The sequence below is a fragment of the Patagioenas fasciata genome, chromosome 5 (assembly GCF_037038585.1).
Source record: "Patagioenas fasciata isolate bPatFas1 chromosome 5, bPatFas1.hap1, whole genome shotgun sequence".
NCBI lineage: Eukaryota > Metazoa > Chordata > Aves > Columbiformes > Columbidae > Patagioenas > Patagioenas fasciata.
Genome location: NC_092524.1, coordinates 65,140,561 through 65,155,284, shown reverse-complemented (window position 1 = coordinate 65,155,284; position 14,724 = coordinate 65,140,561). Strand labels below are relative to the sequence as shown.

General features: G+C 41.8%; 1 protein-coding gene across 1 annotated transcript in view; it reads left to right on the top strand.

Moving 5' to 3' along the window:
• Nucleotides 1–14,724, top strand: part of MNAT1 (MNAT1 component of CDK activating kinase) — a 129,530-nt gene that overhangs the window by 40,127 nt on the left and 74,679 nt on the right. The window contains exons 3-5 of the mRNA XM_065839318.2: nucleotides 567–640; nucleotides 10,164–10,267; nucleotides 13,835–13,975. Of these exons, the coding sequence (XP_065695390.1) occupies nucleotides 567–640; nucleotides 10,164–10,267; nucleotides 13,835–13,975 (319 nt within the window). The remainder of the gene's footprint in view (nucleotides 1–566; nucleotides 641–10,163; nucleotides 10,268–13,834; nucleotides 13,976–14,724) is intronic.

Sequence of the window (14,724 nt, the reverse complement as noted above, 5' to 3'; positions counted from 1 at the left end):
TCCTGACTTTAAGGCTGTCCATGGTCTAGCCAGTTGTCCCTTCATCTTTTTACTTTTTCCAGTTACCAAGAGTTGGATAAATGAGTTCTGGAATGGCCTGTTGATATGGAATAAGATAATTGCATAGAAGTTTCAGTTTGCTGCTGACACATGGTTTCTGTTGTTGGCACAAAGCCGAGCTCCCTTTTCTGATACTTGCAGAAAAGCTTTACTCTTGTGAGTGTCCCTCTTGTCTCTGCCTTTGTGAACAGGTTTGTCGTGCTGAAGGGCTGGTTTGCAATTAGTATGTACTTGCCTCTGTGCTCCTGTTTACCTGTAACCCTGGGAAAGGAGTCAGCAAACAGTAGTCAAAGATCGCACCCGTTTATGCTAGGCTGGCTCCTTTCCTTTGAAAAAAGCTCTTGTGTCTGCTTGTAAAGACTCTGTGCGTTAATCGGTTGTGGGAGCCACAAAGCACATTGTTGATAAAACCAGGTCAGTCCTTAATACGCTTGCAGCAAGAGCCTGGTTGAATTGAAATTGCATCTTTGTGTGCTATATAAATGCCCGTTTATCTTCTCTCAAAGATACAACAAAAGAGAGGACGACTTTCCCAGTCTAACTGAATATAATGATTTCCTGGAAGAAATAGAAGAAATTGGTAAGTATTAATGTTTGCGTTTTTGATGTGCTCGTGAGACCATAGGCTTTATCTTCTGACTCAGCTGCCTATGAGAATGTCGAAGTTGAACTTCTGTAATAGGATTTATCATAGTATCAGATCTTTGTCTGGTTACTTTTTTCTGTACAGTTTTAATCATATTTGCTGAAGTGTAGGACATCATTAAGTAAAACATTTTGTCTGCTGGAGAAAAACACGTGATTCAAAGAGAAGGTAGTGCTTTATAACTGGGAAAGAAAGGCTTGCAGGGGACTGTTGGTGCTGCACTGGGAAAGATTAAACAAAGAGAAGAGAAATTGAAATTTTCATTATTTGCCTCCATTAGCTTTATCTACCATGACAGGAGCCATATGGTGTCTTTCAGCATTTTTGCTTCTGCAAGTACAGTAGTTGAAGCTGCTTTGAAGCTAATGACCTTACATACCACTGCGGTAGTGTTTTATGTTGCTGTGCTGAAGGAGGTGGTTTAGGAACAGACCTTGGTTTCTTTCCCTTTCGATTAGTTGAAGCAGAACTTTGCCCTTTGGGGAAGGGACTACGTTATCAACAGAGTTTATTTTCTTCTTAGCTGGGTTGACTTGTGATTATGGCAGAGTGATGGATTTTGCTTAGAAAAACAAGGGCATGTTCAAAGGAGCGACTCCCAAATGCTTTGTTTCTTGGGTTTTACGAGCTTCTGAGGCTTCGCTTTTTTGTCCTGGAGGAGGAAGAGGTGACTTAGAACCTGCAGGAGGGGCAGCGAATGCGATTTGAAGGAAAATATGGAGATGCCGCTCCCCTTTGGTTTCTCAAAGGAGCCCTTGCTCCTCTTTGCACTGTGCTGTTTTGTAGAAATGTATCCAATACACTTACTGCTGTGAGTAATATATCATGTTTTTGTTGGCATCAGAAGGCTGAGGCTGGAGAGCTGAATCGTGTGGCTGGGAAATACCAGGCACACTCGTACGGGTCCAAGTATCTGGAGGAGATGATGTGGGTGTAGTTCTGTTTGTATATTTTTTTGGATGGTGCGGGGGAAGGAGGGAATGAGTAGAAAGTATGGTTGCATTTTAGCCAGAGGATCCTGGAAGAATCATGGAAATGAAAACTGTTTTTTATTTACGTAGCATTAGATGCAGATTCCCCACTTCTTGCTCTTGCAGGGGTTTTCAGCCTCTGCAGCAAGGGAGTTGAAATTTTGCCTGAAATAGCCTAAACCTCATCAATTTGTGTAGAATGTTATGATGCTCTGGCTCCCAGGATTAGGTTGTTAAATTTCCAATGGCTCCAGAGCCTGCACTGGTAATTTGGTTTAGAAGCAGCAGAAATCGCGGCTGGTCTTTGTAACCTTGTGAAGAAGAATGAGATTTTTAATCGTGCTGGCGCTGCAAATCTATAAGGTAAAAGCTCAATAGATAGAGTTGTTAGGAGTGGGAGTCAGTTGCACAAAAGGGACACCTGAAGTACTAAAAGGAACAAGAAGTCCGAGTACCTGCTACTTTATTCATGCAGCAGCCAGGGTGGTGAGAGGAAAGGAGGGCAGTCAGAAGGCTCTTAATATTTGATGTCGAAGGGTCGTTTATAGAATCACAGAATCATTTTGATTGGAAGAGACCCTAAAGATCATCGAGTCCAACCATAACCTAAATGTAGCAGTAAACCGTGTCCCTAAGAACCGTGTCTCTGTGTCTTTTAAACAGCTCCAGGGATGGTGACTCCACCACTGCCCTGGGCAGCCTGTTCCAATGCCTGACAACCCTTTCCATGAAGAATTTTTTCCTACTATCTAATCTGAACCTCCCCTGGTGCAACTTGAGGCCATTTCCTCTTGTCCTATCACTTGCTACTTGGGAGAAGAGACCAACACCCTCCATGCTACAACCTCCTTTCAGGTAGTGGTAGAGAGCGATAAGGTCTCCTCTCAGCCTCCTGTTCTCCGGGCTAAATAACCCCAGCTCCCTCAACCACTCCCCATCACACTTGTGCTCCAGACCCTTCACCAGCTTCGTTGCCCTTCTCTGAACTCTCTCCAGCATCTCAAGGTCTTTCCTGTAATGAGGGGCCCCAAACTGAACACAGTATTCGAGGTGGGGCCTTCAGGCAGATCCAAAGGCAGAGGGCTGGGTAGATTCCAGACCACCACCTTGAGTGAGAATTCAAGCCCTGTTCTTCTTCCCCTGGTGACAAAGCTTATTGCATGTACCTTTATATCCCTGATCTCTTCCCCACCTGCTCTCCTGGGCAGACTTCTGCACCTGCCTGCTGTCTGGTATGTGGCAATGGTGAGACTTCTGCCAGCGGTTTTGATGTGTGTGACGTGGCTGAACCACTTGTTAAAGGTGTCTTTTACTCCGTATGGTTACTTCACATTTTACTGCGGAGAGTATTTAATTCTTTTGTGGATGCAAATTCCCTGCTTGTTTTGTGCACCTGAGAAACTAGGCTGCAAGAAGGGAGAATAAGGGTGTAACCATGCAGAGCAAAGCTTTGCCTTGTGGAGCTGATGTACAACAGGTTGGCAGTCGGTAGCTGTGGTGTTTGTTCCAGCTACCAGGTGAGGAAGCTCAAGGCCAGAGAAGCAGATTTCCCCTTTTTCCCCCTGCCCCAGATTTTCAGGTTTCCTTTAGAGAGGATGTCACGTTTTGTCTCTGCTTTGACTCTTCTAAGTTTACTTCATGTGACCCTGGCACAGTTCTGATAGTTTTCCCAAATGTTTCAGGTAGGTCGGCTCCAACATGTGCAGCAGTTGCACTGTCTTACTCCGTTGCTGTGATATATGACCTCACGTGAAACACATTTCCCCCCTCCATATCAGGATTGTTCTACCTACAGGCTTTTTCTATTTAAAGGAAAGAGTTGGGTGGTACAGTGAAAGTGTGAGAGGGGAAGGTCAAACAAACATTAGGGTAGTCACCTCTTAAGATTTATATTATAAAAAACACATTTTTGAAGTGGTTTAGAATGTAGCCACTAAAAAATGCTTTGGGCTAAAATGTGTTATACAAGGCTTTAAATAGAAACCACATTTTAAAGCAAGTTTTCTCCAGAAGAAAAATCGGTTGGACAACTTGAGAACATTGTAAACGCAGTTTGTTGTCATTAACACCAGGAAGAAAAATAAAGGGAAAGGGTTAAAACCTGCTTTTGGGAAAGGTGTGGACAACATCTATCGGAATAAGTCAAGTCTGTGCCCACACGATGAGTGGGGCAAGGTGGAACCTTAGAGTGTTGCTACAAGCGACACTCTGTGGACATGAGGGAAACTTTGCTCTCTCTTTCTACAAGGATTTCTTCTTTCCCCAAGGTTTTCTTCTCCCCCAGTCAGTTTTTCAGCCCCCGGTGTGTGTTTTGCAGAGCAGGACTCGCCTCCTCACCGGTGTGCACACCCTGCCTGGCACCGTTCTCCTGACACCTGGGTGAGGCCTCTAGGCAATACCACAACACAGTCATTAATAGTAATTATTGCTTTTTACAAACATCCAGTACATTCAACTTGGAAGGAGGCTGCTGTATTCGTGCCCTTCGGATTCCTGTATCTCGTTACTCCTCTAAGGCTTTATGCAACACCAGCTGCCTGCTGACTTACCTTGCTCAGAATGTTTATCTCACAAACCATCTTTGGGTAGGGAGGGTTTTGCTATCTGTGATCATTTGTGGATTGTGTTGTTTATTGTTTTGTGGGTTTTTTACCTCTGTGTGTGTGCACGAGGGTGGTATTGCTGGTCCTGACAATGGGAATAACCCAACTGGAAACTGGGCTGCTTTATCAAAGCTCCATTTCAGTCATCTCCTCCGAACAAAGATTTTGGTACTGCACTGTTCCAGCCATAATGATCTTTCTTAGACTGATTGAGCTGAGTTATTTCAGTCATTTATTACTATGCTAAGGTATTTTTCTGGAAGATTATTGACCTGATAAAAGACAATATAGGATAAACAGAAATTATTATTATACCTAATTACTATTACAATACCTAACTAGATTTTCCTGACTTAGCTGTGGGTTTTCTTTTGTTTCTGGTAATTAAATTTTGTTACAATCACAGGAATGTTGGTTGAAGGGACCTGTTAAAATCTATTCCATCTTTTCTGTTAAAAGTGTAGAGATGAGGCATCAAAAGCACCAACAGAAGGTGCCACGATAGCTTTGGACTCCCTGGCCAGACCGAGGATGGGGTTGTATCCCCCTCCATAGTGCTCAGCCCAAAGCTCTTCTGCCATTCCCGGTCTCTAGCTGGCATTTTATGAAGATGATAGTTAAGGAGTTGTTTGTAGTAGGGTGAGAGGAATATTGTCTATAACAAACTAATACTACTGATTTTTAAACTTTCAGCTGGCTCATACCAGCAATGCAGATCAAATACTGTCGGCAGAGTAATTATCTGCTGTCTTGCCAGAGAGGGAATGTTGGGTAGCAAATATTTTTACATGGCCTCTTAAGGCAGTAGGAGGAAAAGTCTCAGAAACTTTCAGTGTCTCAGACTAAACCAGGGAGATTTTGATGGACTTAGTCCTGCAGTGGCATGCCATTCATTCATACAGCTGTGTCTCCAGACAAATTATTGTGCCATATAATTAACATTTTTGTCTTATTTTCATTTTTTTGTTATATCTAGGAAAATATTTTTCCATTTGTTGTAGAATTGCATAATGAATGTTGTTGTTTTGAAAGCAGCGAAAGTCTCCCTGTAGAGGCTGAACTTCAGAAGTTGGGAGTTTTACCTAAATAGAATGAAACGCTTCAGAAAAGCACAATAGTCTTCCTGTTATACTTCAACAGATGTCTCAAGGCAAGTCATTTTATAAACCAACCAATGTGAGATGGATAAGTAGATAAATAATTGTTGCATACAAAACAGCTTCTGTTTCTTTTCCCTGAAGGGTTTCAGGCCTCTTATATCGGCTTATGCTATATTTCAACATGGACAAAAATAAGTCTGGCTTCTCTTTGAAACCTTTTCAAGCTGGCCATCTGCTTTGCCACTCAGATTCAGATCTATACCAATATTTTTTCAGGGTTGGTATAGCATATGAGTTAGTTTTTAAACTCTCATTCTTCTAATTTTATACTTTGTTTTGTTGTATTTTTTTATAAACTGAATACTTGAAAGAATGGTATTTAAAATAAACTTCTGACAAAACTCAAAGCAAACCAAATAAATTCTGTACTGTGCTATCTATGTAAAAGGTAAGGTGTTGAGTGTCGTAATGACCGTGTTCTTTGATTTAATACTTGTTGGTTTTTAAATGCTGCTGAACTTGTGGCATGGCTAAGGGAGTAGAGAAAGGAATCATCTCAATTTTTTTTTTTGTGATCTAGTGCCCCTTACAAAATGGATTTGTCAGCTGTAATTGCAGGATACAATGGCAAGAATTTACTTGATGAAAGGACATTTGAAGCTCATGAAAAATACATTAGAAAATACATTGGAAGATGTTTTATCTGGCTGGCTGGCACTGATAACTGTGCAATGTCAAAGAACACAGGTCGCTATGCTGCTGGAGTGTTTCCTGTAGGAGGGGAGATATTATTTTTAATTACTGGAGGACAACTGTCAACGCTGTCGGTATAGAGACATCCAGGCCTGAAAGCTGTTGCAACAGAAAATAGCTTTTCAATATTTTACATCTTGAAATGTGGACAACTTTAGTGTTGAGGAACAGATGCTGAGGAATAAGATAATGTTGCTCTTCAATGACTGTGAGTTAATATTCAGTGGGAGGAATCTGCTCTGGTCTTTGAGGTTGCTGGAAGTGTGAACCTTTCTGATTGCTGGTGTTCTGCCATGTCCTCAAGTGACGGAGTAGAGCAGGATTGATGGAGCAGAATCGGTATGGTATGAGCAGATCTGACCATTGAGAGGGTTTTACCTGTCGTTTGGTTCCAGCCACAGCAGAAAAACAGAAGGGGGCAATAAACCAACCTTCCCCTTGCAAGCAGAGCAGTGGGTGCTAAGGTGGCTGTGCAGGTGAATATTGAAGATCTTTTAAAATATTGATGCAGAAACACCTCTCCTATATGGAACTGTTACTTCCTATCAAGTAGCAATATAAGCTTCGTTTTGTAAGCAGTCCTAAATAAAGGCAGGCATTTGCATGTCTAAAATTTGTCTGCTTTCCCCATGGTGAGTTTTAAATATTATGGTTTTTGTTTTACAAACCAAGGTTATGACTTAGTTGAATGTATTAAAGATAACTGAGAAAGGAGGGAAAAAAACCTTGACAGTTTCAAGCAGCAATAGTTGCAAAACCTAGATCATCAGCTTCTTGCTGGATTATTTTTAGAGAAATACCCAAGATGTTCAGGAGCCTAAAGGCGTTTGGCATCTCATCTTGCTCCTCTTGTTGCACCTGAAGGTGGCATCTGGGCAACCCGCTAGCACAGCATGTCTCATATGCTATTTCTTTCTTGTGTCGTCACTGAAGAGTTCAGAGAGCTGGTGTGTGGATTTAAGTTGTAGGAAGTGCTGACGTTCCCATGCAGCTGCTGTCACTGCAGAGCCCTGGTCTGAGTGTATGCCAGCGTTTTCACATGACAGTTCTCGGCCCTAATACTCAAATATTACACTGCTTGTCAGCTGGAGGTCAAATCTCCATTAAAATACTCAAAATTTAGATTAAAATAATGTATTTTAGTAAGGAAATGTTGCTACAACCAGAAAGCTTATGTTTGTCAAAATATGAAATTGGAAAACGTTGTTAATGCCTTTCGGAGAGAAAAAAAACCTTGAACATTTGAAATGGTTAATTTGCTTCCAAAAATGGAGCTGAGCTTTGAATGGCCTGTTTGGGTTACAGCAGCACCCAGAGGTTCCACCTGAGATGAGAGAAAGACTATGGAGATAGGTGCTGCATATAGCTAAAGTATGGAGATACAGCAGGTGATGTATAGGAGGGAGGAAGCTTTATTTCCCTACTTCTGGTTCTTACAGGTGGGAAATGTCCAGTATAGAGGCCCATTGATCTGCTCAGAACAGCAGCAAAGCTGGAAGTTGAACTCAGGTGTTGATTCCCAGTCAGATGCTTAAACCACAAAGCCAGCCTGGATCTCGGATCACTTCTGAAGTGAGGGTGGTGGTGTGGGGGTGGAAATGTTCAACAGATTTAGGAGCCGTCTGGAATATTGTGTCCAGTTCTGGGCCCCTCAGTTCCAGAAGGACAGGGAACTGCTGGAGAGAGTCCAACACAGGGCAACGAAGATGATGAAGGGAGTGGAGCATCTCCCGTGTGAGGAAAGGCTGAGGGAGCTGGGGCTCTTGAACTTGGAGGAGACTGAGGGGTGACCGTAATGTTTACAAATATATAAATGGTTAGTGTCAGGAGGATGGAGCCAGGCTCTTCTGGGTGACAACCAATGATAGGACAAGGGGTAATGGGTTCAAACTGGAATACAAGAGGTTCCACTTAAATATGAGAAGAAACTTCTTCTCAGTGAGGGTGACAGAGCCTGGCCCAGGCTGCCCAGGGAGGTTGTGGAGTCTCCTTCTCTGCAGACATTCAAACCCGCCTGGACACCTTCCTGTGGAACCTCAGCTGGGTGTTCCTGCTCCGGCGGGGGGATTGGACTGGATGAGCTTTCCAGGTCCCTTCCAGTCCCTGACATTCTGTGATTCTTTGATTTTGTCAGTCCTTTTGATATTGGCCTTTATTTGGAAAATAGGGGAAACAATAAATACAGCTCTTTTTGTTGTTGTTGTTGTTTAGGGGTTTTTTTTGCTTAAGGTTAGGATTTTTTTCAGCTGTATCTTGCCTAGCCCTTTTTATTGCAGTTCAAGGAAGGATTGAATACTTTTGCTAAGGGTAAGATGATGTGATTCAGTGCTCCTGGAAAGACAGCATTCCCATTCCCATCTCTACACTTCAAGTACTTCCCTTGTACCATCTCCTGCACTTGCCCGACCCCTTTGTTGAGCCAGTTCAGGTTACTGGAGGGTTTCTGTTGACACTGCAGAGCACCCAGAGAGTCCTGGGGTCAGAGCAGGGGAAATACTGAGACCTGTGGCTGTGAGAAGGGACACGAGCAGGGCTGCGTATGGCTGGGTCTGTACAACTGGGCTGCATCCCACAGCTCCAGCATTTTGCACCGTGTTTTCTCTTTCCACCCTTATTTGCTCCCTACTTTCGTTTCTTGCTGTTTCCTTTGCTCTCAACTGATTTACCACTCTGGGCTACTCATGGTTTATCTCACCTTGACCCCTCCTGAAAGCTCATTTCTGCTGTGTTACTGTGGAGGGGATGACAGAAGGGATACACTCCTTACCCAGCTCAGGTGTGTGCTGTTCTGATGAGTAACACCACAGACTTCATGGTCCCTTCCATTTCTCTCTAGCAGCCTTGTACAAATGACCTGGCCATGGTGCATGTGCCGAGGGTTCGTTTGACCCAATCACCTGAGAACCTCAAAAGAGGGAACTGAACCAAAACCTTCCAAGTTTTGTGCCGATGTTTGCACTAGAACCTCCTCCCCTTCCTTAGGGTTTGACTTATCACAACCGCTGTGCCGTTGATTCCTTCTTGGGAAGGGTTTATCCATGGCAGTGCAAACTTCTCTGTTGCTCTGGTAGATTTACTGTAGCCACATGACAAAACTCATTGAGGCTTCAAGTGCCATACGTTGGCAGCCTTCAATAGCTCTAAGGCCATGGGCCCAGTGTCCACTTTGGATGGTGACCACCAAGCGATGTCCCAGTGATAGTGGCTTTCAGTTGGAATTCACTTGACCCACAGTTGAACCAGTGACCTACAGGTGAAAGGCTCACGTGCTGTATCAAATCACTAATCATCCAAACCACCTTCAAGCTGTTGATTAACGAAACTGTTTGATTTCTTGAAGTATCTTCCATGCCATGTGTAGATAATTGGGAATATTGTGCTAAACTATGGAGCTTGCTGGCCTACCCTGCTTGTTCATAATTAGACAGGATATAATCTGTCACTATGGGCAGACATCAAAAGAATGTCACTTAACCTATTAATCTGGATGCATCTGCAGATTGTTCATAATAAAGGTGATTGTACATTGGCACCTTTGAAGTTATCAAATGATGTGAAAATTTTTTGTTTACCTGAGAATTCAAGCAGTCTCTGTAGTCTTTGTGCATTAGATACTCTTAGGAAATTGAATGACTTAATTTCTAACCTTGTCTTAATATGTATGTGTTTAGTCTACTTTTACAGGAATCACTGTTCTGAGCTGTAACTGCTACTTGAAAAGGTCAATGTTTTATGAAGAATATGATTATTCATGTGTATCTTTACTGGTATCACAAAATAGGATGCAAGACTCAACATGTCATCTCCTACAGATGTATAAACCTGAAGGAACTCTGCTGGCTTCTCTTGAAGTTTGCAGTGATTTAGCAGGTTGTGTCTTTCTTTACAAGGCAGATTTAAATAAATTCTGTTATTGCAACGTTTAGATCTGGTGCTAGAAGGGATAGAGAACATCAGAGCAGTATTTTTTTTGTCAGTCATGCATGCTGACCTAATGCTTTTTCTTTCTGTCTTTCTAATATTTATGCAGTATTTAACTTGACCAACAATGTGGATTTGGAGAACACCAAAAGGAAAATGGAGCTCTACCAGAAGGATAACAAAGAAGTCATTCAGAAAAATAAGATAAAACTGGTTCGTTAACTTCTCCTCTCCTCTGCAATCTTTATTCATTAGTTAAAGAATTTTGGGGTTTTGAAGTGGAATCCTTTCTGTAATGTCTTAAAAACAAGTCGAAGGCACTATGCAGGTTTCACTTTGTATTTGAAAACTGTGATATGCTGATGTTCTGCAATACTGATATTTAGCGCTGTGTAAAGAGATTAAATTGATAGTCGAAATGTAGTTACACTTTATTTTGGGAAGGGCTTGAAAAGGACAGGCAGTAAAGTCTGCATGTAATACATCAGCACCGCGTGCGTGCTGGCAGTGTCGTTGGACAATATCCAGGAGAGATGAGGTTCATTCCTATACCAGGACAATAACTCCTTTCTCATCCAGAGGAAAAAAGGAATCCAGACGCAGACATTATGAAGGTCCCAGGAGAGAGTTGTAAAATTGAGGGAAAGCACAGGTCTGGTTTATGCAAAGTTTAAAATGAAAGATGTTGAAACAAACATTAAAACTTTTGTTCAAGAGCTGATAACAATAACATCAGGAGTATTGTATACATGATCTGTATGCAAAGCACATGGCTCTTTGAAGATTCATTCATTAAAATACAGCTCAGATATCATTTTGTTCTTTAAAAATAAACTTGCAAGCATTTCTTTCTGTCAGAAAAGTTTAATCTGCTAAATATTTTTTCAGTATAAAAATACACATTGTTATCGGTTCTTGAAGGAAAATGTCTGCCCTGCATGTGACATAACAAGGGTTTGTGTTTGTATTCCAGTTGCACTAAGGACTTGCTTTCAAATCAGTAGGGGTGAAATCCTCACTCCCCTGAAGTCTGGGGCAACACTCCCTGTGATTTCTTTAGCTCTAGGATTTCACAGGAGGAGACTGGAATCTGAAAAATGTTTGTTTGAACCTCTTCCTTTTAAAGGCAAGGAAATTTCCCTAGGGGTCCATCTCTGATCTCTTATCCTGTCTCTGACACTCCGCAACATCCTTCAGAGCTTGAAGAGACCTGCCAGACCCTTGGCTACGTGTCCCATTTTACAATGTAGGCGCAACCTCTGGGGTCACACGAGCATCGTGTGCTTTGCCTGCAGCTCACTGGACGTGACTCGCAGACGGGCTGTGCAAGAGCTGCCTGATCGTATAGAGCAGCACAACTAATGCTTCGCACCCCTGAGCCCCCAGACCTTCTCTTTTCTATTCTCAATGGTCTTGCTGTGCTAGGGGCTCTCTGGTGGGAGCTGGGCAGGTCTGTGTGAATCCAGACTTGCTGGAGAGACCTGGAGACATTTTCTTTTTTTATTTCTTTTTCAACATTTGAAATGTTCGATATTTCTTTTTCAACAGTTGGAACATAATAATGGACTTGACACAGTTGCTGTTACATAAACTACATGATCTTGCCCATAAATTTACCCTTCTCCCAAAAGCCAAAAGGGTACTTTCTATAGCTGTTTTTTTGGTAGCTTTTGGAATGTCTTTATTCTTTAAATGGTAAAAGCTGTCCTAATTTCTCACCTAAATTTCTTATGGCTGGTCCTTGTCCATTCTTGGTCTGACATAAATTCTTCTGTCCACTGTAACAGTTTGCTTCTGAGGAATATAGATATTCTCCATCTCCCTTGGTGCTTTTGTTACCCTTTGCTTGTTCCAGTTTGAATTTGTGTTTGGCAAGCAGAAGGGGCCAGAATTGAATGCAGCATTGTAGCCAAACTCTTAACAGCATTTTATAAAACACTGTTTTCCCATCTCTGCTGGAAATACGTTGACATACATGATCCTAAGGCTGTTCTTTCGTAGCGCTGTCATGTGGGAGGTTCAAAAGCAGTAGTGGTCAAGTAGGTCTCTTGTCCCAAGTTACAAGTGTTAGGATGAGAGGAAATGGCCTCAGGTTGCTCCATGGAAGTTTCAGATTGGATATGAGGAAAAAGTTCTTCCCAAAAAGGTTTGTTGGGCATTGGAACAGGCTGCCCAGGGCACTGGTGGAGTCACCATCCCTGGAGGGGTTGAACAGACGTGTAGATGAGGTTCTCAGGGACGTGGTTCAGAGGTGGACTTTCCAGTGTTAGGTTAACAGTTGGACTCCATGACCTTGAGGGTCTTTTCCAACCAAAATTATTCTATGATTCTATTCTATGACTGTGTTTTCTTCTGTTTAGTTTCTAATTAATGGATTAATGTCTCCAAATCCATGCCATTATAAGTTATTTTCATCTCGCTGCCGCTACTTCTGTCCTTATGAGCATTCACTCTTCCTTACAGATGAAAATATAAAGTTACTGAAGCAATCACCTCAGGATTTGAATATCTACTTGTTCTTTGTCAGTACAAGCAATACTTTTCATCTTTAACTAGTTCCTCATCACCTTGCTACTCGTGCTGGCGCATCTGGTAGATCTGTGGATTTCATGCAGGACTATGCAGAGAAAGGGTTTAAGTACACAGGTTTGGATTAAAAGTTCCAGAGCTATTGGAGAAAGGATTCTTGTCATTATAGATATAAAAATTATATATATATATATATATATAAAGAAATTTATAAAGACTTGTGCTCCAAGTGGGCCACAGCTTTCCCCAAAGTGCCTTTTTTCTTAAATGTCTGCTATTCTCTAGTCGTAAGGTAACTTGTCACTTCCTACTTTGTTAATAGATGTTTAATATCACTTGCTGCTTCGGTCAGTCTTGAAATAGTTTTGTCTGAACGCCGTGACACGAGTGTGCTTGAATTTTCTTGTTTGTCCTTTCTTGAATGTGGCTTTTGCCACATAATTACACTTTCTATTTACTTCTTCCCAGCTGTCATCTTGACTTTACTCTGGGCTTCACTGTGATCACCTTATTTCTTTAGATGTCGGGACTGCGTTTAGGTTGTCTTGAAGCTTGACACAACCCTCACTGCAATAATGTTTTGCTGAAACGACTTCCATGGATCAATCATCCATTTAAGTTTTATAAAGTGTTACTGGATCTCCCTTTATTTCTGGCGGGGAAGATTTGGGAAATGTTTTTTGTATGTTATTGTCTTACACCTTACACAAAACTAACCTCTTTTTTTCTTCTGCTATGATTTTCAAATACAGGTGACATAATAATTCACAGGTTAAAAAGAGACTTCTCAAAAAGTAAATTGTGAAAGAAAAACTAGTCACTATGTGCTAGTTATTTCTTTTTTTCTCTTGTAGCACATGACTTCAATCCAAAAAATTCCTTATTTTCTGGGAATTTGATTTCTTTTATAGTTCATGCTTAAGTATGTTTTAGCTTGTAAACTTCTCAATTAATAGTCATAGATTTGTAATTTCTTATTTTTCTTCTACACCACTGCTAAACGCACAACGTACTTGTCACAGAAGATGCAGCGATCAGGAACAGTATTGTGGGATTATATTTTTGGTCACCTACTTAACATCGCTTGAGAAGTAGATGTGTGGGAGCAAAGAAAGGTGCCTTACTTAGAATTCTACCTTAAAAGCTAGAATCTAGCTGTGCTCTCATTGCCTGGTCTGTCCTAGGTCCTGTGGTAGGCGAGGAAAGCTGTGGGCGAGCTTTGTCTGAGTTAATTTCCAATTTCCATTTCAGACACGGGAGCAGGAAGAGCTGGAGGAAGCTTTAGAGGTAGAGCGACAGGAAAACGAGCAAAGGCGCCTGCTCATACAGAAAGAAGAACAGCTACAACAGATGATAAAAAGGAAGAATAAACAGGCGCTCTTGGATGATCTGGTGAGTAACAAAACCAGGGGCTTTGAATGCTCAGCAGCAGAGCAACCAGCAATGCAGTGACATTCATCTCTGCCATGGTTAACCGTGTGGAATTAACACATCTGCCCCTTTCTCTTTCCCTGTCTTGAGTGTTTTATGTTACTGTTCTCTCCCCTATCGTTCATTTGGATATTATAAACAACTGTGGTTTTGGCAAGCGAAGGGCTGGGGGAAGAGTGCTTCTGGGATTCATTGACTTAATTGGAATCATTGTCCAGAATGTCCAGTGCTGGTTAGAAATTAACTCTAGGAAAGCATTCTTGGCTGTTTAAACACAAAATTAATCCTGGATAAGATTCTAACAAAGAAAAATGCAGAAGTAGGGTTCTTTTGGTATTTGAAGAAGGCTGATTTCCTGGTTCTACCTGTTTTGATATTTTTTTGTTCCTTTCTTCTCCTAGTAGGCTTCCTTTGAAAGCTCTTTTATTATTGCTGATTGACTTGTAGAGGTGTATACCAGAAATTTCTTTAGCGAGTTCAGCCACTCTATCAGTTTACTTACTCGTTGACATTTGACTGCATATCTGAAGAACAACTAGTGTAGAAGTCTGGTTTTCTGTTTAATTCACTGACAATACAAGACCCACAGGCTTTGACTGTGATCGAGGATGCATTAACATAACTGATACGGTGACTGCTCCACCTTGAACCCGATGTATGGTGGGTGAGGTTCTGTCACATCTGAGGCCATGTAACCACCTCTTTGTTTT